The following is a 27,744-nucleotide window of genomic DNA, read 5'->3' as shown; positions in this document are numbered from 1 at the left end:
CCAACTTTATTGTCCAAACATTGAAATACACAACACTCACAAATAATAAATAAACAAACACAGGAAAACAGAAACAGAAAACAAACAGCTGAACAAAACAACAAGGACATAATAACATGAAAGGCACAGTAACGGGTTCATTTTTAAAAACAAACAAACAAACAAACAAACAAAAAAGAAAAGAAATGAGAACGTGAGACAAAAATAGATAAATAAAAATGAATTGATAAATATTCTATTACATTTCCTATCAGTTAAACACGGTTTAGTGCCTGAACATAGACGAGTTTTTATTTTTTTTATTGAAACTTTATTTATCATAACACATTTCATTTCATCACAGTTAAATGGTGACTACTGTGAGCTGAAATTATAATCTTGTGTCAGGAAACATGAAACGGACAATGACAATAAAGTACAATAATAATAATAAAAGTACAGAAAAAGAGAGAGAAATATATAAAATATGTGAAATCATGAAGGAACAGAGAAAATAATGATTTATGAATAAACAACTTCCCCTTTATAATCATCACATTAACAATAAAATCTATTTTAGAGTCTCTACATTTAAAATATTTTATCATATCTTTAAAATATATTATAACATCTTTAAAATTATATTATAACATCTTTAACAGAAAGTTTAACATCATTATAGAAATGAAAACTAAAATCTGACCAAAATTTGACAACAAACTTACAACTGAAACCAGATGAGTCAGTCAACACAGACTGTATATAATTATATAGATATATACATAATTATTATATTATTATATTATTAATCAGCCTGGACGGAGACGTTCGCTTTAAGAGCGCTGCGTAATGACGTCACGTCCGTGTTCAGCGGGTGCACGTCACCCCGCCCTCAGCTTTGATTGTTGTCCGGTCAGCTGGAGAAACACGACCCGGTTCTTACCTCCCGACACCTGGACCACCTGCCGGGGCAGCGGAGGGACGCAGCGGGGCAGAGAGCAGGCGGGTCCGGGTTGAAGCGGGTCCGGACCTCCGGGAGAGACACACGGAGGGAGAGTGTGCTTCTGTTCACGGTGAGAAACTTCTCCTCCCTTCCAGGACACACCTGGTCCCCTGAGGAGTCCAGGTGTGTCCAACCCGGACCCCGCGTGCTGACCGGTGTTCCGGTTGAGCGAGTGACCGGGTCTGTGGTTGTAGTTCGGTCAGCTGATGAAAACAGGAAGATACAAGCTCGAGCTGTAAGAGTGTGTTTAGGAGCAGGTTGAACTTCCTGTGTGTGTGTGAACAGGTGAGACGCCACTGTGATTGCGTCACTAACAACTGGTGACCAGTTACCGGGTCAGTCGGGGGGGATGGAGGTCTGATCTAAGGGGCCATGGAGGTCTGATCTAAGGGGGCATGGAGGTCTGATCTAAGGGGGCATGGAGGTCTGATCTAAGGGGGCATGGGGGTCCGATCTAAGGAGGTATGGAGGTCTGATGTAAGGGGGTATGGAGGTCTCATCTAAGGGGGTATGGGGGTCCGATCTAAGGAGGTATGGAGGTCTGATCTAAGGGGGTATGGAGGTCTGATCTAAGGGGGTATGGAGGTCTGATGTAAGGGGGTATGGAGGTCTGATCTAAGGGGGTATGGAGGTCTGATCTAATGAGGTATAGAGGTCTGATCTAAGGGGGTATGGAGGTCTGATCTAAGGGGGTATGGAGGTCTGATCCAATGAGGTATGGAGGTCTGATCTAAGGGGGTATGGAGGTCTGATCCAATGAGGTATGGAGGTCTGATCTAAGGGGGTATGGAGGTCTGGTCTAAGGGGGTATGGAGGTCTGATCTAAGGGGGCATGGGGGTCTGATGGAGGTCGCATCCAACAGGAAGGTGCTGCAGACGTGCTGGGAGACGGAGAGGACGTATCTGTCCTCGTGAGCGTCTCTCTCTGTAGTGTTTGTTTCATGTCAAACATACCTGTCCGATTGGTCTTTACAGTGTTTGAGGAGACGTGTCACATTTGTCAGTCGCGTTTTGAACGTTGTTTGTTCTTACAAAGGATGTTAAAACCGGAACAAAACAAGTTGCTAAACCTGAGCAGGGAGTAAAGAAAGATAATAGAGATGATGAGAGGCCGAGCGGAGGAGGTGAGGCGTGTTAACAGGGTGTGACTCTGAAGAACAGGTGAGGAAGACTACTGCTGGAAAAGAGGCCAGGGTTGAAAGAGATGGAGAACAGAGATACAGTGGTTGCAAGGGAGAGATTTCTGGAGTTCCCTTAATATTAGTGTGAGAACCTGCAGGTGTTAATAACATGCTAATAACATGCTAATAACATGCTAATAACACGTTCTGGGGGCAAGACAGAACAGACGCTAGTGATCAGGTAATAGATAAATAATTTAGTATGTTTAAATTAGATGTTAATTGAGGAAAAGAATCTGTGCTTGATTTTACATTTGTATCAAACAGCATAACATCAGTGTGTGATCAGACAGTTTGCCAAGAAGTAACCACAGGAAGTGATCAGTCTGGTGCCTTGTTGATCATAGAGAACACACAGGAGGGAAATGGATCTCTGAGAAAGTTCTGGAAGACAGTGATAGAAATGATGGAATGAACATAAAAACACTTGACAGCAAAGTAAAGCAACAGACATAATATCAACTGTATTAGAATCTGAAAGTAAAGACAGTACAAAGAGGGAAGTAGCACCTTGGTGGGATGATGAGTGTAAGGACGCAGTCAGAAATAGAAATAAGGTGTTTAAACTAGTCAGAAGAACTCGTAACTGTCAACACTTGATTCAGTACAAGCAGGCAGCAGTGAGGAAGACAGTGAGACACACTGGATCTGAGATACAATCAGACGCATGATTCAGGTGGGAGAGGTAGGGGAGGGGACGGGAGGGGGCGGAGTTATCCTGTTCTGACCAATGGAAATAAGACCGCAGAGTTAACGGAAAACACTCTTGTTGTGGTGCAAAGCTCCAATAATTTACCTGAAGAAAGAAGAAGAGTCAGAGAGAAAACAACATCTGAAAACATGAAGGCTTCATGTAGAAAAGATAATACTGATGGTTCCTTCCAGCAGTTAGAATTAATAAAGGCACTAGATAATAAAGAAAGGCTGCACCTCCAATAAGGAAACCTGTAAAAGATGCGATGTGAACATGGTAACCATCACACCTGCTAAAGATCTGCAGTTAATTCTCTCCATGAATGTTTCTGTCTGCTTGTTGTGATCAACCAGTAGCCTGATGCACATACAGAACGAAAGATATTCAAACAGAGAAGACAAAAAAACAGCAAATATTCACGTTTGAGAAACTGGAACCAGCAAATATTTGCTTAAAAAAAGGCTAAAATGATAATTCAATGATCATAATAGCTGCAGATTAATTTTCAGTCGATCGACTAATCAATTAATGCTGATGTCAGCATTCAGCTGAAATCCTCACAGAGCTGCTAACATGACTGCAGACTTACAGTCTTGTTGTAAAGCAGTTTTCAGCGTCTCCTCCCTGAACAAACAGTATGACGGCGTCACAGTGGAGCGTCTGATTGGCTGCCTCAGACTCTGCCTGGATGAATAAAGCTTTTATGATCACTTAGTGTTGAAGGAGCTTCATGTTCAGGTCAGTCATCAGGAGAATAAGACGTGTTGACACGTCGATGTGTCTCCTCACTGTCACAATGAGCTGCAACGATGTTAGAAGTGACCTCAGTTCAGTTACATCACATGAATAAATTAAATTAATATGAAAGCACTTTGCAGAATTTATGTTGGGAACTTGATTTTTTAAGAATTCCCTGAGTAATCAACACTTTTGTTTTCTTTTGTAAAAATGGCTAAAATGCAAATGGTATTCTAAAAGGAAAACACATTTCACATGTCTTATAAATCACATTTATAACAAACAGTCACAACTCTTATAGATGTTCTAATGATTACAAATCAAACGTTAAAACACATCTGCAATGTTCAGTTTATCTCTGTCCTTTCCTAAATGTGATCGAGTGTAAAGCAGTGAGTCTTCAGGTGACGTATGTTTATTAGACTTGAAGCAAAGAGGGATTTTCTGTTCTTGAACTACTGTTATGAAGATGTTTTAACGGCCTGAAGACGTAAAACTACCCAATATGTCACAAGATGAAAATATCAAAGATAAGAGCAATTCTGAAAAAATAAACACATTTCTCACACTGGATATATTTTCCTCATCTGTCCTCACTTGTTTATCGTCTTGTGACCCCCCCCAGACCGACCCTGCACCTCCTGCAGGACCCGACACTCAATAACTCACAACTCTTTTTAGTGCCAAAGTCCCTCTTTTTGTTACTATACTTCCTCCGCTGCTCAACAGGGAAACACTGTCCGAGGAAACACAAAGAGGGATTTGATGTTAACAATGTGTTGTATTTTAAAAGCTTGTTATATTATCCATTGTGTCAAATCTTCACCTGAAAAGTAATTAAAGCTGTCAAATAAATACTCAAGTAAAGAACAAGTACCTCAAAACTGTACTTGAGTAAATGTACTGAGTTACTTTGCACCACTGTTTGGATGTTTTGTGTTTGATTCTTCACGTTCTCCTCTCCGTCTCTGCAGCGCTGCTGTCGGCCATGTTCAGATAGAGGCCGGCTCCGCAGCGTCCACCATGCTGAAGCGTCTGGACAAGATCCGGTTTCGTGGCCAGAGACGGGACGAGTTCCTGGATCTGGTCGATTCTCCCAACACGTCCGACACAGAATGCAGCGAAGACGCCGTGATGAAACCTCGCAGCTCCATCAGAGAGCCGGAGGAGCTGAGGGAGGCGGAGGGCGAGCTGCAGAGTGACGCTCAGGTACACAAACACACCTGAGCACAGAGTTTAAAGACAAATGTCTGTTTTTTATCCTGAACCCTAAAAGATTACGTTTAAAAACATTTAATATGACAAAATGTATTGTTTTAGGCCTAAACACTGTGATGCAGGATTATCAATATCAGTTCATTTTGAAAGCTTATCATGTTTTTCTAATAAAATCTTGATTTGAAAATGACTATAGCTGAATATAGTGGAGTAGAAAATACCTTAGAATTGTACTTTAGTAAATGTACTTGGTTACTTTCCACCGGTGCTGCTGGAACTGTTCCATCTTCTTCTGATTCATGTCTACTGATTTATATCGTCTCTGAAACATTTCACTTTACTTATGCACTTGTGTAGTTTAATTCTGTATAAACAGACAAAGAGAAAATTTAGTTTGATTAATTGTTAATTTTTTAATTAATTTATATTTATTTTAAATAATTTTTAGTGTTATTGGGTCATCTTGTGCATATGAACAAATTAGATTGGATTCCTCAGTGTTTCTTATTTCCAAAATGTTCGTAGGTTAGACGTCATCTAAATTCCTAAAGAAAATACTGCATGTAAAATATCCCGACTTAGTATTTCTAATATTTGTCATCTTATGACAGAACGGGTTGCTCCAGGATGATGCAAAAACTATCTGAGCATCACATAAAATAAGCCACTATTTTGTGATTTTTACGTAGGTTATAAGAATCACGGTTCTGTACATGTTTTATGAATTAGACGTAGAATTTCTTATTTCTTATTTTTAATTATCTTATTCTTATTCTGTTTTTACAAACAGATTCAGGATGAAAAATAAGACAATATTTGTGAATCATGATGTACTGTTGTGTTGGGTGACTCTATGTAGGTGATACTGGCCAAGTGAATGAGATTTATAATGAGACTGTGAATAGAGGAGGACCCAGTACTGAACCCTGTGGCACCCCACACAGAATAAAACCCCTGTTCACTGTCACACCTCATAATCAACCAGCTCATATTTATCAAAGGTTTTATTTCAGTTTAGTGTCTTGTACCTGATTTTACTTCACTGTTGTTGTGTCATCTCCTCTGTGGTGTCTGGTTATATCATGTTTCTGTCTGTGTGTTTGTCTCTCAGGCTGGTCCAGGATCATTTTCTGCAGCTCTGCAGGACGAACCGAGGACAGATCTGAACGAGGTCAAAGCTCACCTAGAGATCGCCTTGTTAGAGAAACACTTCTTACGTGAGTATTCTGTGTTGGCTGACTTTATTTTATAAAACTTAAAATAAATCATCTGAACCTAAAAGGCCTTTTATACTGTACGAGATAAAGTTGACATTCATGAGAGAAATGTGATCAAATCTTTGGTCGTCAATCCAAAACAGTGTCCCGGATCTCAGTGTGACTGCTGCTACGACCACGACTACAAACCAACCAATCAGAATACAGCATGAAATGAAACAGAACCAGTGGTGGAAGAAGTATTCAGATCCTAAAAAGATCTTAAAAGTACCAGTAAAACAATATAAAAATACTCCATTACAAGTAAAAGTCCTGCACCAAAACTTACAAAAGTAAGAGTACACAAGTATTTTCTGCAAAATATACTTAAAGTATCAAAAGTAAAAGTACTTATTATGCAAAATGGTCCAATTTAGAGTCTTATATTTATCATACGTGTGTATACACATCATTTGAATATTAATACTGATTCATTGATGTGTACATTAAGGCAGCATTTTAACGTTGGAAAGGTTGAGCTAATTTTAACACCTTATACTGTTGGATAGTCTTATTATTATAGAATAATGCATATTACAAACTACAAACAACTGAACATAAGCTGATCATATATTTTACACATAAGATATTGATCTGAAAAGTAACTAAAGCTGTAAAATAAATGTAGTGGAGTGGAAGTATAAAGTAGCATCACATGGAAATACTCAAGTAAAGTATAAGTACTTACGTGCAGTACTTGAGTAAATGTACTTAATTACTTTCTACCACTGCAGAATACACTGGCCAGTGAGACATTTTGTGAGTGCAGTTCTTTGAATAAAGTTCTCACTTGTTCACTTTAATACGTCCATGAGACAAAAACAAAACGACGGAGATGAAACGAGAAAGAAGTTTGTGTGACTTTGCTGCATTTTCAGACCAGCAGAGCTGCAGATGGATGACACGTCTCTGCTTTCATTTACGATTGATTACAATCTGACAGGCGTCTCGAACAGTCTGAAGGAGGAGTTCAGTTTTTCACATGTGTCTTAAACCAACAGTCAGTCTTCAAATGAACATTAAAGCTGTGTTTCTTGTTGTAATCATTCCTCCTGTTCATACTGACCATTAGAAGATCCCTTCATAATGACCTTACAATGGAAGTGATGGGTGAGAATCATTTCAACCAGATTCGCAGCTCTGTTTGATGGCTGCGTCAGCATCCCTCTATCTAAACACGGTTGAAAGCTCTGGAAAAAGATTTTGCTGGACGACTGTTCTCAAAGTCAGTAATGAACTTTCATGTTCTAAAATGTAACATAGTAAGTGTCCCTTTAATCTGTGCAGGAAGTGTTTGTGTTAATTGTGTGTTACATAAAGCATCTGTGTACTTTATGTAACACACACAGAGCTATTAATAACCCTGCTGACCTCACTGACACACAGAGCCGTGAAGAAGGAACTTTGTCAGCAGTGGAAAATAGCTAAGTACATTAACTTAAGTACTGTGCTTAAGTACAATTTAGAGGTACTTGTACTTTACTTGAGTATTTCCATGTGATGCTACTTTCTACATTTCAGAGGGAAATATTGTACTTTCTACTCCACTACATTTATTTGACAGCTTTAGTTACTTTTCAGATGAAGATTTGACACAATGGATAATATAACAAGCTTTTAAAATACAACACATTGTTAAAGATGAAACCAGTGGTTTCCAACCTTTTTGTCTTTTGACGTCTTACAAAAAGCAGTGTGTAGTCGGGGTCACATTTCACATGTCTATGAGTTGTTAACAGCTCCACCAAATAGTGATTTTTCCCTCTAAACTTCTCACATGCTTTCATTTCAATAAATGTTCAAATGATCCAATATTTCAGCAAAAATCAAAGATTAGAGAAAAAGTCTAAAAACTGAAAACAGATTTGTGTATCAGAACTTTGTTTTTTCTTCTTTCCTCTCCCATTAATCATCTTACCACCCCTAGCTTTACCTTCGAGTAGTGCAGTATAAACCTTTAAATTGTGTTAAACAACGCCTGGTATTCATGGAACATATTCCAGCTGCACTACATCTGTGTGTACAGGTGAGCTGTACTTCACAACTCTATAACAAGATCAGGTTTAGAATCAATCTGCACAGTAACCCAAACAAAAAAAAAACCAAAAGTGTGTAAAAAGTGAAGGTCTGAATACTCAGGATGTGCAGAGAGTTCAGTATTTGTATTCAAATAAAACTGGAAATAGGAGTAACGATCCTGGGTTTGTTCTCTAATTTTAGGATATTAAAGTGTTAAAATAAGAATCCCACTGCGGGTCTTGAACCCTGATCTCTCAGACCACAGACGACTGCACCGACCGCTCAGCCAAAGCTCAGCTCTGTCAGACACGTCTGTAAAAACACAGAGACGGAGACAGAGATGTAACCTCGCTACGCTACGACTCCCGACCTGCACGCTGTTATTAGACGGGTTTTTTCTAATTTTTAAAATATTTGTACAAAATAAATATATATGAATTATACATATAAGACCTAAAATTATTGTAAAATAAATGATAATAACATCAAACTTCATCCAAAGTTTGTATATAATGTGCTGTATGTATATAGGCCTTTCTGATGTATCCTACAAAAATGAGCTGCATTCAACCCCCACACCAGTGGCAGCTGGTGACTCAAATAATAATAATATAAAACAATAATAATATAAATAATAATAATAAAACAATTTGCTTTTAAAAACAGAAACCCCTGAGTGGTGTAAAGGCTGCTTCTTTAAAGACATTAATACATGTTGTTTCTGAACATAGAAGAGCTCAGTTTAGTCATGGACTGGTTCAGATGGACTGGTTCAGATGGACTGGTTCAGATGGACTGGTTCAGATGTGTCAGTTTACCAACAAAGTGAAATTCAAATTTATAGTTTTGTTTTATTGTGACAACAGAAGATATCACATGACTTACACGTGTTTCCTGTGTATTTTCTTAGTATACAGAAATATATAAAGTAGCACAAAGCTTATAATGTGATACAGGAACAGACTTAGACTGAATAATAATATAAAGGACAAACTGCAGTACAGGAAGTTAGATGCTGAGACTAAAGAGACGAACTGTATCAGGATCAAATGTTTTTCTCCTTCAGACTGTTTAACGCTCAGAAGGCGTCGTCCACAGGGAACCAATCACAGTGAAGATGTTTAAGGACCGACAGCAGCAGATGGTTTAAAACATAAAGGATGTTTTACAGTTGTAGGATGAGATGCTCCTGTTAACTCCACATGAGTTCAGCTTGTGGAGGAAGTTTTGTCTTTGATGGCACCTTTTTACAACAATCTCAGTATTTTCTTGAAATGATTGTTTGTTGCTCCTCACTGTCGTCCTCATGCTCTGTGCCGGTTGCAGTTTTAAAACTTGGATGATCATTTTCCGTCGCTCAGCAGTGTTCAGTCTCCTTTCAGAGAGACACTGACTCTGATCATGTGATCTGTTTCAGAGGAGGAGCTGAGGAAACTGCGAGAGGAGTCCAACGATTCGCTGAAACAGGAGCTGGAGAGGGAGCGCTGCAGATGCACCGACCTGGAACAGAAGATCAACGAAGTCCTGAAGACCAGGTGGTTATAAATAAACAAAACAAAACAAACTTTATTCATTTAACGAGTCTGTTAGAGACAGACGCCATCATGTTTCTGTCTGCTGGTCACTTCACAGAGTTGAAGATTCACCGTCTCAGACACCTAAAGCTCCGCCCCCTCCTGCACCTGCAGTCAGCAGCACAGGTGAGCTGCACAAACAGGTGTTTGGTCCATAAAATGTCCTCCTGGTGTATCATCAAATGTCCACAACTCAAAGATCTTCAGTTTACTGTCATTGAGACGAAAGAAACCAGAAAATATTCACATTTAAGAAGCTGAATCAGAGAATTTGGACAGAATTCTGTTTTTCTACAATTTAATTTTGTTTCTGAACTTTTTGAATTATTTGGTTTATCCCAAACATGTTTCCTTTCCTCCCTCCCAGATAGGTTTGGGTCTCTCATACAGGACAACGTTTCAACATACGGACACATATCTCAGTGGATAACTGTGTCAAAATGTTAATGACTCTTTTTCTTTTCTTCTGCTCAGACAAACAGAAGGAAACTCTGTCCAACAGCTTCCTGAAATGGCTTTACGATCGCTTTGGCGTTTACATCGAAGACTTCCGCTTCCAGCCGGAGGAGACGACGGTGGAGACGGAGGAGCCGCTCAGCGCCAAGAGGTGAGGACGAAGGTCCAGAAACTCCAGAAACAGTACCGAGACTTTGATTTATGAGTCATCTGTTGGAAATAAAACAGAAAGACACTTTTAACAGCAGTGGAAGAAGTATTGAGAGAAATAGCAATACCACCACATACAAGTACTTTATTACAAGTAAAAGTAAACATATAAAAGTATTTGTTGCAAAATGAACTTCAAGTATTGAAAGTAAAAGTAATCATAATGCAAAATGTCCCAACTCAGTGTTTTAACTCTTTATTTATTATAAGTGCTGTATACAGATGCACCACTCAATCAAAGACATTAATCAACATAAAACGTTTAAATGAATGTCAAGATAAAAACAGATCTGTATAGAGTCTAAAATGATCACAGATATGAAGGATATAGACCACATCCTCTGTTTCACATGATTGATCTGAAAAGTAACTAAAGCTGTCAAATAAATGTAGTGGAGTAGAAGTGTAAAGTAGCATCACATGGAAATACTCAAGTAAAGTACCTCAAAATTATACTGTAGTACAGTACTTAGTTACTTTCTACTGCTGGTTTTTACTGAATAACTTTATTTATGTGGTTGCAGGTTAACAGGTTGCACATCATTCTGATTATGTTTTACTTGTGGGATAAAAAATATATATTTCTAACAATATTAATGAAAAATCATAACTACTGTACAGTTGCATCGTTGACACAATAACTTAAAGTAACTGAATACTGAATGTTTTTTCATTGTATTAGATCTGTTTTTGTCTTAAATCTAAATGATTCTCTGGTTTCTGATGGACAGGTTGACTGAAAACATGAGACGGCTCAGTGAGTATTATTAGTATTATTATTATTATTAGATCAACACAGCACATCATGTTCACAGCTTTCATACATCAGATACACAAACAACACAAACACAGCATCGTGTGAAATATCACTGTGAGCATTAAGACTCAACCAACCAAAAGCTGTGTCCACATACTTTTGGCCATGTAGGATACTGATGGATAACACTTCTCATGCATTATTAGATTCTCACCTGTGATTGGTCAGTTGGTCAGTTGTTGTTGTTGTTGTTGTTGTTTCCAGAACGAGGATTCAAACCTGTGACCAACTTCATGAGGAACCTCTCTGCCTTATCCAGATGGTACTCCGTCTACACGTCGGCCATCGCCTTCTTTGTGAGTCCACACACACACACACACACACACACACACACACACACACACAGAGCGTTTTATTTTATGAAAGTAAGAATCAGAAAATGTGTGTGTGTGTGTGTGTGTGTGTGTGTGTGTGTGTGTGTGTGTGTGTGTGTTCTCCACAGATCTACATGTACGCGGCGTGGCACGGATGGACCATCCCCATGTTCCTGTTCTTCGCCATCCTCCGCCTGTCTTTGAATTACCTCATCGCCAGGTCAGCCCAAGCCCCGCCCACTCCCATGACATTAGACAAAATAAAATTCTCGTTGCACATGCTCATAAATAGTTTTCTGCTCTGTAGCCTTGGTTGCCAAGGTTGTTGCTAAAGTGATTGCTAAGGTGGTTGCTAAGGTGGTTGCTAAGGTGTTTCCATGTGTTGTTCAGCTCCAACATGTACGGATGGATTTGAGAAGTTGACATTTGGAGTAAAGAAGGAGAAAAAGAAGTGAAATCCTGCTACTATAGTTTGTTTACGTAGCCTCCGGAGCCGGAGGAAGCTTCCTGAAGCTGACCAATCAGAACAGAGTGGGCTCATCAGGAGGCGGGGCTTAAAGAGACAGGAGCTAAAACGGCCTGTTTCAGACAGAGGCTGAACTGAGGGGCTGCATAAAGGACCAGTAGAAGATAAATAAGGAGTTTTTATTCAAGCACAAAAGGTTTGGGATCATGTATGCCGGAGTTATTGCAGTTTCAATTTTCATGGCAAAGGATCGAAATTCACTGCCTGGCCACGCCCCCTTGGCAATGTCGAAAACTCACCGTTTTGATAACTTTTCATCTCCCAGGTCTGTAGATGATACTGACTGAATTTGAAGTCGGTGAGATCAAATCTCTAGGAGGAGTTCGTTAAAGTATGCAGGCTGTAAATGACTAAATCGGTGTCAAAATCGCAACTTTGATCCAAAATGGCCGATTTCCTGTTGGACTTAGGGTATGCGTCCAAGAGACTTTTTGGTGCGTCTGGTCATCATGCATAAGCATACCGAATTTCGTTCTTCTACAACAATCTGTATTGAGGGGCTCAATTTTCTTAATTTTCTAGGGGGCGTTGTCGATCCAATAGGGCCGAAATATCTTCCATTACAGGCTCAGAAAGGCCAGTAGATGGTAGGAGATGGCAGTATATGGTAGTAGATGGCAGGAGATGGCAGGAGATGGCGGAAGATGGCGGTAGATGGCGGGAGACGGCGGTAGACGGCAGTAGACGGCAGTAGACGGCAGTAGGTGGCAGGAGATGGCAGGAGATGGCAGTAGGTGGCAGTAGATGGTAGTAGATGGTAGTAGATGGCAGGAATTAATCCAGAGTTATAAACACTCAGTTTCCTGACCGCCCTGAGTGGATGTGCTTGTTTTTAGATATATTTGATATGTGATAACAGACAACATGTCCCAGCCTGAGTGCATGTTAAGCCCAGTTTACCTGCCTGAAAGCTGTAGTTTACTGGGTTAAATGGAGTGAAGTACTTCAGTCATGTGACTCAGTTACACAGAAACGGTTCTTGTTTCAATACTGACACACATGAAGCCTTCTGATGATTCTGTGTTTTAGAGCATCGTCACTCATTTTAAAGAACACAGATGTTTAGTGAATGTGAAATGATCTCATATGTACCCGTATGTTCCCATGATGCATTGCTCTCAGAGGCTGGAGGATCCAGTGGAGCATCGTACCTGAAGTCTCGGAGCCCGAGGTGAGAAATCTCACAGCTGGAGGCGTAAAACCTTTGAACATGACAATAATTAGAGCTGCTACGATGAACCGATTAGTTTCCAACTGTTTTGATGATCAATTTATCGGTTTGAGTCATTTTTTTAAGCAGAAAACGTCCAAATTCTCTGATTGCAGCTTCTTAAATATGAATATTTTCTGCTTTCTTTAGTCTCTGTTACAGTAAACTGAAGATCTTTGAGTTGTGGACAAAACAAGACATTTGATGACGTCATCTTTGAGAAACACTGATCAACATTTTTATCTGTTTTCTGACATTTTATGAACAAAACAACTAATTGATTAATTGAGAAAATGGTGGTTAGTCGCAGCCTTAAAGAGAATCAAACTGACCCGACATCCTGAACAAGTTGCAACATAACATGTTATAAATGTGACGTTTAATGATGGTTTTGACAGATGCGATTGATGAATGATTGATTAACTTTACCTTTATAATCAGGTGTTGGGTTGATTGACAGGTGTCAGTATGTGACATCACAGCTCTGCCTCCTCTGTCCTCCAGGAGCCTCCTAAAGAAGACCTGACGGTGTCGGAGAAGTTCCAGCTGGTTCTGGACGTCGCTCAGAAAGCTCAGGTGAGACGTGACGAGCAGTTAGAAGCTCTACATCGCCGCCGCCAACGTCGCCAACGTCGCCAACACCGCCAACACCGCCAACACCGCCAACACCGCCAACACCGCCCCGACAGGTTTCACAACAACTGATTTTGCTTTTTGTTTCGTCCTCACAGAATCTTTTTGGGAGGATGGCCAACATCCTGGAGAAAATAAAGAAGTGAGTTTGTCTGCACACATTTCAGACAGAACTGATGGTCCCAGATCTGCTTAACACAGTGTGTGTGTGTGTGTGTGTGTGTGTGTGTGTGTGTGTGTGTGTGTGTGTGTGTGTGTGTGTGTGTTTGCAGTCTGTTCATATGGGTTCAGCCTGAGTTGACTCAGAAGCTGTACGTTGGTCTGTGGTTGGCCTTCATCTCTTCCTGCCTGCTGCCGTACAAACTGCTGGGATTCATCATAGGTAAATAATTTATTATTAACACATATATATACTGTATATATATATGTATATATATATATATATACATATATATATACATATATATATATGTATATATATATGTATATATATATATACATATATATATATACATATATATATATATATATATATATATATATATATATATATATATATATATATATATATATATATATATATATATATATATATATATATATATATTATACCGTCATCATTATTTTCAGTGTTCAAACATCCTTTGAAGACGTGCACACGTTAAAACACACAACTAAACTTAAACATTACATTTAAAATCAGATAATTCTACAGTTTGACTCCACAAACTGGAACAAACATCAGCTTTAACTACATACTGAACTTTCCCTCAATAATCTCAAAGTTTCCAGATTTGTTCCATGTGACTTTATAAAGTCTGTTGGTTTGTTCCTTTAAATACTTTCTCATTTATAGTTCTTATCTAATTACACCTGAATGTGTGATTTCAGACACACTTTTCATATTAACCCATCTATTGATATTGTGACGCATCAATAAGTTGAAACATTTTATTTTCAATATTATCCAATAAACTATGATATAAAAATGAAAAGTTGATCATAAATACATTATTTAAACTCTAATATATAAACTGTTTCCTCTTGTAAATGATGGTTCTGTGTGTTTTATTCCAGTTACACTATCAACAACTACAGATTAATTATTAAATCATCCAACTGATAGATTTTCTTTCCTTTGAAGTCACCACTCTATAACAAACAGATACAGAAACTTGAAACCTGCTGGATTAAAGGACGAGTTCCCAGTGTTTCCAGTGTGTTAAACCAGCAGTCAGGTTTCCATAGTAACAGTAATGTAATCATTCAGTGTTTCCCTGTTGAGCTGCAGGTGGAAGTATAGTAACAAAAAGAGGAACTTTGGCACTAAAAAGACTGTAACGTTGAAAGATATCTACTTGATTTGACTCATTTGGACGCTGAAGCTTCATATTAGCTTCAGATAAACTTTAAATAAGCTTCATTAAGTGATTTTGACATATTATCAACTTATGAAGTAGTTGTAGATAAAATGTCAGATAATGATCCTCCATCATCTGACAGCCTGAAGAGTTCAGCTTACATTCAGTCATTCACTGATCAGCATCTTCTTCCTCCTCCTCTTCCTCCTCCTCTTCCTCCTCCTCCTCCTTCACAGGTGTGTATGCAGGTATTAAGTTCTTCATCATCGACTTCATCTTTAAGAGTTGTCCCAAGCTGAGGCAGCGCTTCGACACTCCGTACATCATCTGGACCAGTTTACCCACCGACCTGCAGCTGAAGGAACGCAGCAGCAGCACGCTGAGCAGACGGGTCGGTTCCAGCTCCTAGAACGTATAGAACATACAGAACATATGGAACATATAGAACATACAGAACATATGGAACATATAGAACATACAGAACATATGGAACATATAGAACATACAAACATATAGAACATATGGAACATATAGAATATATGGAGCATATAGAACATATAGAACGTATAGAACGTATAGAACATACCGAACATATGGAGCATATAGAACATACAGAACATATGGAACATATAGAACATACAAACATATAGAACATATGGAACATATAGAACATACAAACATATAGAACATATGGAACATATAGAATATATGGAGCATATAGAACATATAGAACATATAGAACATATGGAACATATAGAATATATGGAGCATATAGAACATATAGAACATATAGAACATATGGAACATATAGAATATATGGAGCATATAGAACATATAGAACATATAGAACATATAGAACATATGGAACATATAGAACATATAGAACGTATAGAACATATGGAGCATATAGAACGTATAGAACGTATAGAACATACGAACACAGAACATACAAACATATAGAACATCTGGAACATATAGACCATGTAGAACATCATAGAACATACGGAACAAATAAAGTAGATATTTTTGAAGTGTGATTATTTTGTCAGTTTAAAACTGGAAACACAGACTCAGATTATTTTCAGCCTCTAATCTTCTTAAATTCTAGTAAATTTTCATCGGAGGTTCTCGACTCAGTTTTTTTTTGCGTCCATCTGTTTGTTCAACAAGATTAATCTTTAATTAATCTCATCATCTACGCCAGTGGAAGGCAAATAGTGGCCCGTGGGCCAAATCTGGCCCTCCAACAAAAATATTTGGCCCCGTAACAAAAGCTGAAGTTTTCCCTTTTATAGATGATTTCATCTGCATTATTCTTCATAAATCTACAGTAGATCATGTAAATAAATACGACCTGTTAACCTCTTATAAACTTTTTTGCCAAATCAATATCAACATAACTTCACTTAGTTACTAATGAAGTGATGCCATCTGCTCTCAGATGGAACCCAAAGGCTGTTCAATAAAACAGTTTGATTCTTGAATTAATTAAAATAAATAAATAAACAAATTAAACATATTAAAAACATATCGGGTTGTGTTTTCACGACAATAGTGCTGAAAAAAACTGGTTGAACTTTAACTGGCCGAATCTAAAGTTATTATAAATATGAAGAGAAATAAAAACTGCAGCTTCAAAATGTTCAAAAAGTCCATGAAATGTTTTTAGTTTAAGATGAAACAGAATTAACTGAAACTAAAGAGACGTCTGCTCGGACTTGTTGTCCTCTGCACACTAACATCAGCACCAGTGTGTTACTGGTTCTTACTGGTTCCATCAGCTGCTCTGTGGTCTGTCTGGTTTCAGTTGTTGTGTTTGTTGTGCTTTTCTCTCTCAGCCGTCTGAGTGTGAGCAGGTAGGAGGCTGCCGTGAGTTCAGTGTAGAGTCAGTAGTGAGTTCTGTAGTTAGAGACGTAGTAGCGGCGTCCATCAGCTTCCCTCTAGCGCCGCCGTCAGGACGTCACGTCCTCATAGAGTTTTCAGAGTTTTCCCCAAATTTTCAGGTTTGTTTTTACCAGAGTTATGTAGTTTGGTGTCGTGTGTCTGTTTCTAAATTTTTGCTTAACTGAACTTTTTGGTTTTTATTTCTCGTTTCTGGGAGTTTCTACTGTTTTTAAAACTTAATTCTCAATCAGGACTTTACTCACATTAGTTGCTCTGAACACATGACAGTAAACTGTCCTTTCAGGCAGCAGCAGCAGAGGAAGGAAATGTTTCTGGAGACGCTGCAGGTGTTTGTTGCCCTGAACACTGAGAAGCTGCATTTTATACTCAAAGTTCATTTACATAGAGTGTAAAAATTCTTTTACTGGCTAAAAATAACAAATGTCATTCTTTGAGTGGTGGAAGAAATATTCAGATCCTCAAAGTACCAACAGAGCAAAGTAAAAATACTCGGCATAAATAATCCTACTGTAGTAAAAGTACATAAGTATTATGAGCTTGATGTAGTTAAAGTATTGCAGTAAAAGTAGTGGTTTGGTCCCTCTGACTGATATATTTAAGTAATATTACATGAAGGTGTAATGGAACCTGTTGCAAGCGCCTCGTTCCTGAGCACATCACTGTCATACCAACGATGACGGTGAAGCACACTCTCTTGTGTAATATTCCTTAATTGTGTCAAATCTTCATCTGAAAAGTAACTAAAGCTGTAAATAAATGTAGTGGAGTAGAAAGTACAATATTTCCCTCTGAAATGTAGAAAGTAGCATCACATGGAAATACTCAAGTAAGTACTTACTTGAGTAAATGTACTGAGATACTTTTCAGCACAGACACTCTTTTTACTTGCGCCCCCCCCCCCCCTCCGTCTGGTCCAGGTTGCTGCTGCGGGGGGCCGAGGCAGCGTCAGTGCTGCAGCTCCTCTGGGAGTGAGCCGGGACGACGAGGGAGGACGATACTACAGCACCAAGAGAGGAGCCTTCCACGAGGTGTTCAACCTGCCGGAGAGTGAGCGGCCCCTGCCAGGTATACACCTCAGTGGTCAAGTACTGTAAATGTTCAAATGATCCAATATTTCAGCAAAAATCAAAGATTAGAGAAAAAGTCCAAAAACTGAAAACAGATTTGTGTATCAGAACTTAGTTTTTTCTTCTTTCCTCTCCCATTAATCATCTCACCACCCCTCAGATTTATCTGCTGACCCTTTGGAGGGGCCCCACCCCTAGGTTGGGAACCACTGGACTAAACTAGCTAACTGTATATAAAGTAGTGTAAACTAGCTCCACCTCCAGCAGCTACAACAGTAACATGCTGCTCTAACACTGATGCTTCACTATTAATAATCTAATGATGTCATATATAATTAAAGCTGCAAGCAGCGTTGAACGGGCCCTCGCGCCTCCGCACACGTCAGGCTGCGGTGCAATCGCAGGGCTTCTGTCACGGGCATGTAGATGTGTTCGTAGATGTTTTCAGACAGTGTAAGAAGGAGATAAACATCACTTCCTTTGTCCACTGTTTTGCCTGCTGCTGGGGCTGCTTTACTGAAATTTCGTAGGGGGCGCTATTCAGCCAGTTTACATCACTGATGGAATATTGTCATGTAGACGTGTTCAGGCCGGGAGAAGTTTGGAGCATGTACAATAAAGTTATAGCAACTTCCTCTGTCACAGCGAAACATCAAATCTCAACAGTGTGAGGATGAGAGTTTTCTGCAGGGTGAGACATGTCTGTCTCGCTCACACCTGTGTCATCAAAATCATGCAAGTTTTGGGTCCATTCACTTGAATTTCAATTAGTAAATTGAAAACTCTTGATGAGTTTGTGTGTAAAACAAATTAATTTCCAGGTTTTCATCAAGTCTATTTTTAGAAAAGTAAAGACTTTTAACCCACATGACCTGGTGAAAGTATTTGTACATTGCTGTATTGGTACTTTTACTGCAGTAAAGGATCAGAGTACTTCCTCCACTGCTGGCTCTGGCTGTGGTTGCCATGGTGACAGCGCTCTGCAGCAGGTAAACTGTTGTCTGACCAGGTGTGTGTTGCTGTTTCAGTGTGTGAGAACGGTTGGCGCTGCTGCCTCATCAACAGAGACAGGAAGACGCCAACAGACTACATCCGCAACGGAGTCCTCTACGTCACCGAGAAGTGAGTCTTCCACTTCCTGTCCAAAGATCAACTTTGTTTTTCTCTGCAGGTCTGACTGAGGTCACAAACTTGTGTCTTAATATTTAAAGATGTTGTGGTTTAGGTCCTGCTGTGTTCTTGTAGCAGCATGTGAGTGAATTGTACAGGTGTGTTGAGGAGCGGAGGCTCATTTTAGAGGCGGTTTGATTGCTTGTGTACGTGAAAGATGTTCGGATGCACGATTAGATGTGTGGTATCGTCTGAGCGGCACAAACTGAGACAAAGACGCATCTGTGTGAGTTGAAAATGTGTCAACTGAAGAGAAAAATCTGTGCTCACCCCCGAAACTTTATTAATCTGCTTCATAAACACACAGAGACAATTTATTCTAGTGTGAATACGACTGAACAGAGATCAACGTCATGTGACACAGTTCTGATGTCTAGTTCTCACGTTAAAGTTTCACATTCTGTTTTTAGTATTAGTCTCATTTCTGTTGTAGTAATAGTTTCTGTTTTCATGGTTAGAACATGATCAGTGTGAGCTCGGCAGTAAATCTACATGTTTGACTGCTGGCATCCGGCGGCAGCGTGCGTCCTGACATCCTGCTGCGTCTGGTCTTTTAACTGCTTCTCTTCTGTCTCCTCAGTTACTTGTGTTTCGAGAGCTCCAGCTCCAGGTCTGGATCCTCCAAGAGGAACAAGGTCATCAAACTGCTCGACATCACCGACATCCAGAAGGTGCAAAGAGTCTCTGCTGCCTGCTTTCTGTGTTTATATATATTCCATCTGACTTGATCTGTAATCGCTGTTATTGATCATTGATTCATCCTTCAGGTTAATCAGTGTTTGGTTTACGTTTGCTCTCGTTTCACTGTCACGTTTTCAAGTTCAAGTTCAACATTATTCATCATTTGAATGAAATGCTGAAGATGAGGCTCAGGATAATACCACAAAAGTAACTGTACACAGTAAAAATAAGATAAATAATAAAGATACACAGTAAAAACTACTGCAGATAACGACTTTACAGTAGATTGAAGAGCCAATGTATAAATAAATAAATTTATATTCATGAATAAAATACATCTCAGTTTCCTTTTACGCATCCGTGACTGAAAAGCAGCAGGAGAAGAAAATCTTACATTACGGGACTCAAAACACTGATAAACATTAGAAACAGACGGTTTGTTATTTCCAGTTACTGAACAAACATCACTTACAAGACATGAGAAAAAAAAGATCCAAAGCCAGACACAAAAATTTACTTTCAGTTAAGAAAAACTGTTGTTTGTCAGCTTCATATCGTCTAATTATTCTTTCTCTTCACATTTTATTGAACTGAAAAATATTTGAACAAAATCGTCCTCAGTTTGACGCCACTTACTGAAATACATCTGCTTTAAAGTGGTCGGCGCATACTGAGGCTTAACATTAAACTTCCTTTTATGGTTCTCGTCCTCGGAGCTAAAAACAAACAACTGGTGTAAGTTTTCTGTCTGTTTTTTTGTTCTTTACATAAGTAATAATGTCTCAACCAGATCTTTAAGTGTCATCAGTTCTGACCTAATAAACAGTGTGTTGATGTGTCCCCATGAATCCACCTGATATATAAGTCTTACTGCTCTTCTCTGTAATATAAACAGTGACTTTATGTTGCTCATGTACGCGTTGATCCACACCTCCAGTCATTTAACACTTTCTTTGCTTTTTACCAGAAATATTCTTGGGCACCTTTGTTTTTACATATGTTGTATGAGATTTCCATGTCAGTTTGTCCATTATCACACCCAAACATCAAATACTAGTTTAAATTAGATTAATTAGATTAAAAGAAAGCAGCAGTACAAACAGTGTTTCTTTTATTATTTTTATTTACTTGTGACTAATGCCGATTCATGCAAATAAAGAGTTTAAGTGTCTTCTTCTCTGTCCCTCACAGTACAAAGTGTTGTCAGTGCTGCCTGGTTCTGGGATGGGTATCTCCATAGCAACACCATCCACCCTGAAGGTAAGAGCTCAGTGGGAGGGGCTCTGATGTTCACCTGGAGTAAAGTTTAGAAGTGGGAGGAGATATTTTAATTCTTCTCTCAGACTGTTATGTGACTGTCAGTGGTTGAATCATCAGAAGAAAAAGATGAACAACTGTGTTAGAAAATATCTGGTTCTTTAGTAAAAAGTCGACGCTACAAGACTGTGGACATGAAAATGTTGGGGTAGAAGTTAATTATGACTCCCAAGGTGCATTTCAGCAAGAAACAGCCAATCAGAGAGCTTAAAATTCGGTTCAGTAACTGTGGTGACATGTTTTGCTTCAGCAGCGAAGCATTTTGAATTCTTTACACTCTGATTCGCGCCCCATGAGTTCTTCTCCATAGCGACAGCAGCTAGGACTCATGGGTATTGTATTATTCTCAGCCATACACCAAAATCACAGACAAAAATCTGATTTGTCAGAAACGAAGTGTAAATAATGTAAACTGGCGTCAGAATATAAACCAGTGGGATCGTTACGTCATCCAGGAGAGTCTGAAATGGGATATTCCCATTTCAAACACTTCTTCAAACTTTATCCTCTATATTCCTCATGGTTTATATCATATAGGTTTATGTTGGATCATTTTGTTGGACCACTAAAAATACTACAATACCCATGAGCCTCGGCTGGTGTTGCTGCCTGTTATTGACACAAATCAGAGCGTTAGGAATTCAAAACGCTTCTTACTTCTTCGCTTACTGAAAAACTGGAAAAAATGATTTTATACATTTTGTACAAGATTTTGCTTTATTTACTATTAAATTATTTTCTTAAAATATGTACAAAAATAATAATCTTGAACATTTTGAAGACAATTTCTGATATCAGTCTTAAACTTCATTAAGCCTGGATCAGTTGATCCTGTGGTGATGTCATTCATCTGTTCTCAGGTCAGTTTCCTGTTTCAGACTTTTTCTAGAAAAGCGCGTCAGTGTCCTGAAACAAGACAGTCAGGAAAACAACATTTAAACAAGTTGATACGTGAAATAATCTCAACCTTTTGGCTTTTAAGTTTTAGATAAGATTTTTTTTTTTAAGATTCAGTAACTGAATCTTTAAAAAAATGACCCAGAAATTAAAAGTGAACTGATTTAATCTGAAGACTGTAAAATCACGTTAGCTCGCCGTTAGCAGCGTACGTGATGATTGGATGTTTCTGGGCAAAATGCACCTTGGGAGTCGTATTTAACGTCATTAACTCTGCTAGAACACTGTCCGCCATTTGGCCCTGTTTCCCTTTCTTGTGGTTTGGTTGTAACCAGGAAGACGTTTATAAGAACAAGGAGTCTCCGAATGTCCTTCAGAAATCCGCCTGAACCTTTTCATGATAAAACACTGTAGGATTGTCAGACTGCGTGCTGTCGTCTAGTTGAAACGTGTTAACTCTGATGTTTAGTGAAACACCCGGGCGGAGAGTCATATCTTCCTCTGTTCTGTTACAGCCGATGGTGTTTGGAGCGATGATGCACAGAGACGAGGCCTTCGACGCCATCTTCACTCAATACATGAAGATTGTTGCCATGGCTACAGCCACCAACCCAGAAACATAATAACACTGAACTCTTTATCACCAGTGACAAACAGCTGCTGACTGATCGGGGGGCGATCTCATCAGTCATCAAACGAAACAATTCAAGGATATTAAATCAGTGATTGAATCAGCTGATCCACAACCAATCACAAGTTTTACAGAAAGCTCCAACAAACTTTGTGTCATGTCTGAAACCAGGTCCTCACTAAGCCGACTAAATTGGTAAACACGTCTTTTTCTCTCTGTTTCGGCCTCCGTCCAGACTAAAATGTTTTTCTCCCCGAAAACAGAGTTTTGTAAAAAATATCGTCATATCACTGACAACACAGATGGTGGCAGTAACGCAGCGTTTCATTGGAGAAGGAAGAAGAAGAAATACAACAAAACACGGCGTGTTTCTCTTCGAAAACAGCGCTTTGGAATATAGCTAATGTCTAATTTTTAGTCTACATTAAAGGACGGTTCACCATCTTTCAAGTGTGTGTTAAACCAGCAGTCAGGTTTCCATAGTAACATTAATGTAATCATTCCTCCTGTTCATACTGGATATTAAAACATCCTTCAAATGTGCTTTAATGGAAGTGATGGAGGCCAAAATCCACAGTGTGTCCACACAGTCATTTAAAAGTCTGTGTGAAGCTTCTATTCCGCTTCATCAGTCTGAGTTAGTCATATCAAGTGGATATCTGACACATTTACAGTCTTTGTGTTTCCCTGTTGAGCTGCAGGTGGAAGTATAGTAACAAAAAGAGGAACTTTGGCACTAAAAAGACTGTAGCGTTGAAAGATAACTACTTGATTTGACTCATTTGGACGCTGAAGCTTCATATTAGCTTCAGATAAACTTTTAAATACATTTTTTGCACAGAAGGAGGACTGTGGATTTTGTCCTCCATCACTTCCATTGTAAGGTCATTATGAAGGGATCTTCTAATGGTCAGTATGAACAGGAGGAATGATTACAGCAAGAAAAACAGCTTTAATGTTCATTTGGACTCCTGACTGTTGGTTTAAGACACACTTGAATAATTGTGAATAAATCTAAAATGCATCCACAGCAGGAGTTTCAGCTAATTTCTACAAATACATCCGTCCACATTAAAACGCCAAAACGTGTAATTCTCCTCCTACTGGGCATGTGCGGACAGGACAGTACAGCAAGTCAGCCACAGAAAACCAGTGAAGAAGAAACGGTATACTCAGCGTCCGGACACATCGCCTCCTCGCCAGCTGTGTGACGGGCAGGACGGCCGGCTCGCTCTCTCTCCGCTCAGAGGAGGCGGACCGGGCGTCTGGGTCCAGCCGGTAACTGCAGCACTCGCACAGTGACCGGAGGGAGGATAAGATGTGTTTACTGGTTCAGTGTGGACAGAGTCGTTCATTTACTGTAAATTCTCAAAGAACGGTCAGAACAAACAAATCAAGATCTGTAAAAACACTGAGGAGTGGTGGAGTTACTGGGACTGTAACGTCTGACGTCAGTATAATGTACATTTCCACTATGTACACTGACGTCATCAGACTGGTGTCGTGCTCACCACTCTGCTGAAAACACTGAAACTCAAACAGCTTCTACTTTGTAGTTTTTTTTTTAAGCTTTTCTCTTTAGTGAAGCTCAACACTTCCTGCACAGATGTTTCACATTAATAATCCTTCACATGTAGGCTTTAAATGTGAAACATATGCAGGTTATTTTTTCTACATGTTTTGTTCTGACAGAAAACGCTACGTTTGGCTTTAACACAGTTTGTTCAGTCTGGTTATCTAAATTCAGTTCAATCATTATTACTTATTATTACTTTAAATTATTACTTAATAACATTTTTGATAATCGATTAATCATTTAAGTCATCAGACTCTCAATCATCTGGTTGCAGCTTTTCTCAGTTTTATATCATCATGCACTCTTCAGTTAGACAAAACTTGGACATTTTTAACAGTTTTCTGGCATTTTATGGACTAAACTATTATCTGCAGCCCTGGAATAAAGGAGGGCTGCAACTATTGATTATTTTCATCATCAGTCTAATGTTGCCAATTGCTGATATTTCCTCAATTAATCCTTTGGTCTAAAAATACCTCAGAAAATAAAGAAATATGTCAGTTACAAGGTGATGCCATCAAATGTCTTGTTTTGTCTGACCAACATTTCAGTTCTACAGAACGGAGAAAAGCAGCGAATCAGAGAAGCTGGAGGTAGAGAAAGTTTTTTTTTTTTTTAATATTTTTGCTCGAAAAATAATGAATTGAATGTAGATGGACTAATTGTTTTTCAGCTCTACTTTAAAGCTGCAGTAGGAAATATTATTTCATCATAATTTTGGTTAAAATAACTAATTTTGACCACCTAACAATATTTAACTGAAGGTTTCTTTAAAAGAAAATGTGAGTCTGTGAGCGCTCGCCCCTTTATATTTAGTTTTTAAAAAAACTAATCTGAATCAAACAACCAATCAGGTTTAGCTAGCATGTAACCAGCCAATCACAGCGTCAGGGGCTCGTTGGTGTATCCGGGCCTCCACCGTGGAGCGAAGGTCTTTCTCCTTCTCCGCCGCGCTGCAGGTTCTCCATGACGGCCTCGAGCTTCATATCGCCGTCGCCGCCGCCGCCGGGCTGGTGGGATTGTGTGGCGGGGAAACGGGCTGTGGGAGGCGGTGGAGGCAGAAGGTTTGGCGTTGTGTATGTTCAAATCAACTACTGCAGCTTTAAAGTCTAGTTTCTTACAGTGAGACCGCCCCGCCATGTCTGAACATATTCCACATATATGTTGGACTAAACATTTGAATCTGTTGTTTTTAGTGTTATTTGCATTATTATCGTGTTTAAAACAGTGTCTTCAGGGAACTGAAAACTTCATTAACAGTATAGGAATCATCTGTATTGTACTTACTAAGCCTTACAGTCAGTTAATATTACAGTATGTTGATTTTTTTTGGACGTTTTCATTTAGCTTTGTTTTTGTCTTCTAACTAAAAGCAAAGATGCTAAAGCTCAGAAAACAGAAACGACAGAGTGACGCTGAGATTTTTGTCTAGTCTTAGTTTGACTTTCTTTCACAATCTGTAAGCAAAGCTAACGCTAAAAAAAAAAAGAAGCAAAACTTTGAGGTGAATATATATTTCTCCCAATTTGTTATTTTAACTTTGTTTTCCTAGCTTAAAGCTAATCGGCTAAAACTAAACACAATGAAGTAAAAGCAAATTATTCTAACAACAGTTCAGTTATCTTTTAGCTTACGTCATAGCCAAAAAGCTAAGAGGCTAAGAGCTTTTTCTGATTTGTAAAAAAGTTGTTATTTCTGAAACGAGGTAACAACTTTTTTAGCAGCCTGATAAATAGTTAGCTTGTTGGCTAAAGAGCAGCTGTGTCGGTTACACGATAATGTTCCTCTTTCTGCTCTTCATGTCGTCTATAACTGTTTTTTTTCCTGTGGGATTAAATTTGTGTCATATTAAAAGCGTTTTTTGGTTTCAATATAATTTTATTTACTTTCAATTTATTTTTGTTTTTTGTTTGATTCTTTGGGGATTTAGTTCAATTATTATGAACAGAATGTATTAACTATCAGCATTTATCACTTATTTCACACACTTCACTTCATTTCAGTGAAATCATTACAAATTTTACTTTTTTCAAAGGAGATATTCACACATCCAGTTTTCTCTGATGCAGGAATGTTGGAAAGTATCACTTCAGTCTTGAAAAAAGTAGATCCTGCACTCCGCTCTCGCTCAACATCACACTTTATTGATTATTTATTGATCATACTAACATTTTGTCAGGACTCACTGCTCTCGACGAAGTTCCAGAGGGACCCAAACATTAGTGTGATCAATAAATTGTGATGCTGAGCAAGAGCAGAGATCTACTTCTCTCAAAATTTTACTTTTTGTTGAGAATGGAGGATGCTGCTCTTTCAGCTAAATCACCGAAATTATGAAAGTTTTTTTTTTCTCCTTGAACACATTTTATCAAACACTGTGTTAATAAATCTTTCTTTCTCTCAAAGGTTTCTGGTGTGATGAGGCTGCAAACTGTTTCATCTTTTTTTATTTTAAAAAAGTTTCTACTGTTTTCATTGTTGCTATATTAATGCCAGCTGTTGATGCCAAGTTGCCTCATTCGCGTTTTCTTTTACTCGTTCTGCTGTCTACTGTCTCTGCTTTAACTCTTCGTTTTCCTCCATTTGTTTGTTTGTTTCTCAGGTTTGGTTTTTTCGCGACATGTTGAGTCTTTTGGATTTTACGGCTTTTATAAAATGGTGTCATTGTACAAACAGGTGTAAAGTTTTTAAGTGAAATGATTGCTGTTGTAAAAAATGTGATGTACATTTTTTTTTAATTTCAGTAAAATCAAACCTCAGAACACAGACAGTCTCCTGTTGTTGTTGTTTTTGTTGTTGGTGTCAACATCCAACTGTCTGCAGATTGATTTATTCCTCTGCGTCTCTTCTCTCTTAGTGTAAACACACAAATATTCTGATGAACATTAAAGTTGAGATGAAATGAAAAATGCTGTTTTAACCCTTTTAGATCACATCCCGGATCATATTGTGCACCAATTTAACAATATATGCCAATCTATTTCTTTGTATTCTTATATTAAAATTCTTCCTGTAAAACAAAATATGACATGTGCTTACTTGAACCGATCAATATCAACCAATAATATCATGACATCCACCCATCAATCAATCTTCAACTTTTAGCGGCACAGATTCGCTGAGATTCATGATGAGACGACCACTGTTCAAGGTTTAAATCAAATCCCTCCCAACGTTACGTCCCGCCTGTCTGTCCTGTTTCACTGTACGGAAGTTACACCTGGACTCTAAAAATGAAATCATTAAAAACACCTTAATTTGGTTTCATTTTTTCTTTAGATGACTTTTGACAATCATAATTTTGAAACTAC

General features: G+C 38.6%; 1 protein-coding gene across 1 annotated transcript; it reads left to right on the top strand.

Annotated features, from left to right (window-relative positions):
* Positions 1-850: 850 nt before the first annotated feature.
* LOC122985163 (GRAM domain-containing protein 4-like) lies at positions 851-23,379 on the top strand. The gene is made up of 19 exons (XM_044355622.1): positions 851-1,052; positions 4,570-4,804; positions 5,925-6,030; positions 9,506-9,623; positions 9,721-9,788; positions 10,137-10,269; positions 11,060-11,085; positions 11,350-11,441; positions 11,588-11,679; positions 13,108-13,156; positions 13,700-13,771; positions 13,927-13,970; positions 14,101-14,210; positions 15,426-15,580; positions 18,012-18,159; positions 19,190-19,283; positions 19,912-20,002; positions 21,204-21,272; positions 22,742-23,379. The coding sequence occupies exons 2-19, from the start codon at positions 4,619-4,621 to the stop codon at positions 22,847-22,849; spliced, it is 1,761 nt and encodes a 586-aa protein (XP_044211557.1). The 5' UTR covers positions 851-1,052; positions 4,570-4,618; the 3' UTR covers positions 22,850-23,379.
* The last annotated feature ends 4,365 nt before the right edge of the window (positions 23,380-27,744 follow it).

This window comes from Thunnus albacares, chromosome 7 (genome assembly GCF_914725855.1).
Source record: "Thunnus albacares chromosome 7, fThuAlb1.1, whole genome shotgun sequence".
Lineage (NCBI taxonomy): Eukaryota > Metazoa > Chordata > Actinopteri > Scombriformes > Scombridae > Thunnus > Thunnus albacares.
This window is presented reverse-complemented; position numbering and strand designations above follow the sequence as displayed.

What these genes read in the sequence shown, in the direction of transcription:
- LOC122985163 (XM_044355622.1), top strand. Translation starts at nt 4,619, where the DNA reads ATGCTGAAGCGTCTGGACAAGATCCGGTTTCGTGGCCAGAGACGGGAC. An exon ending in AGCTGCAGAGTGACGCTCAG is followed by an intron (nt 4,805 to 5,924) that starts GTACACAAACAC and finishes TTTGTCTCTCAG; the next exon opens with GCTGGTCCAGGATCATTTTC. An exon ending in ATCCTGGAGAAAATAAAGAA is followed by an intron (nt 13,971 to 14,100) that starts GTGAGTTTGTCT and finishes GTGTGTTTGCAG; the next exon opens with TCTGTTCATATGGGTTCAGC.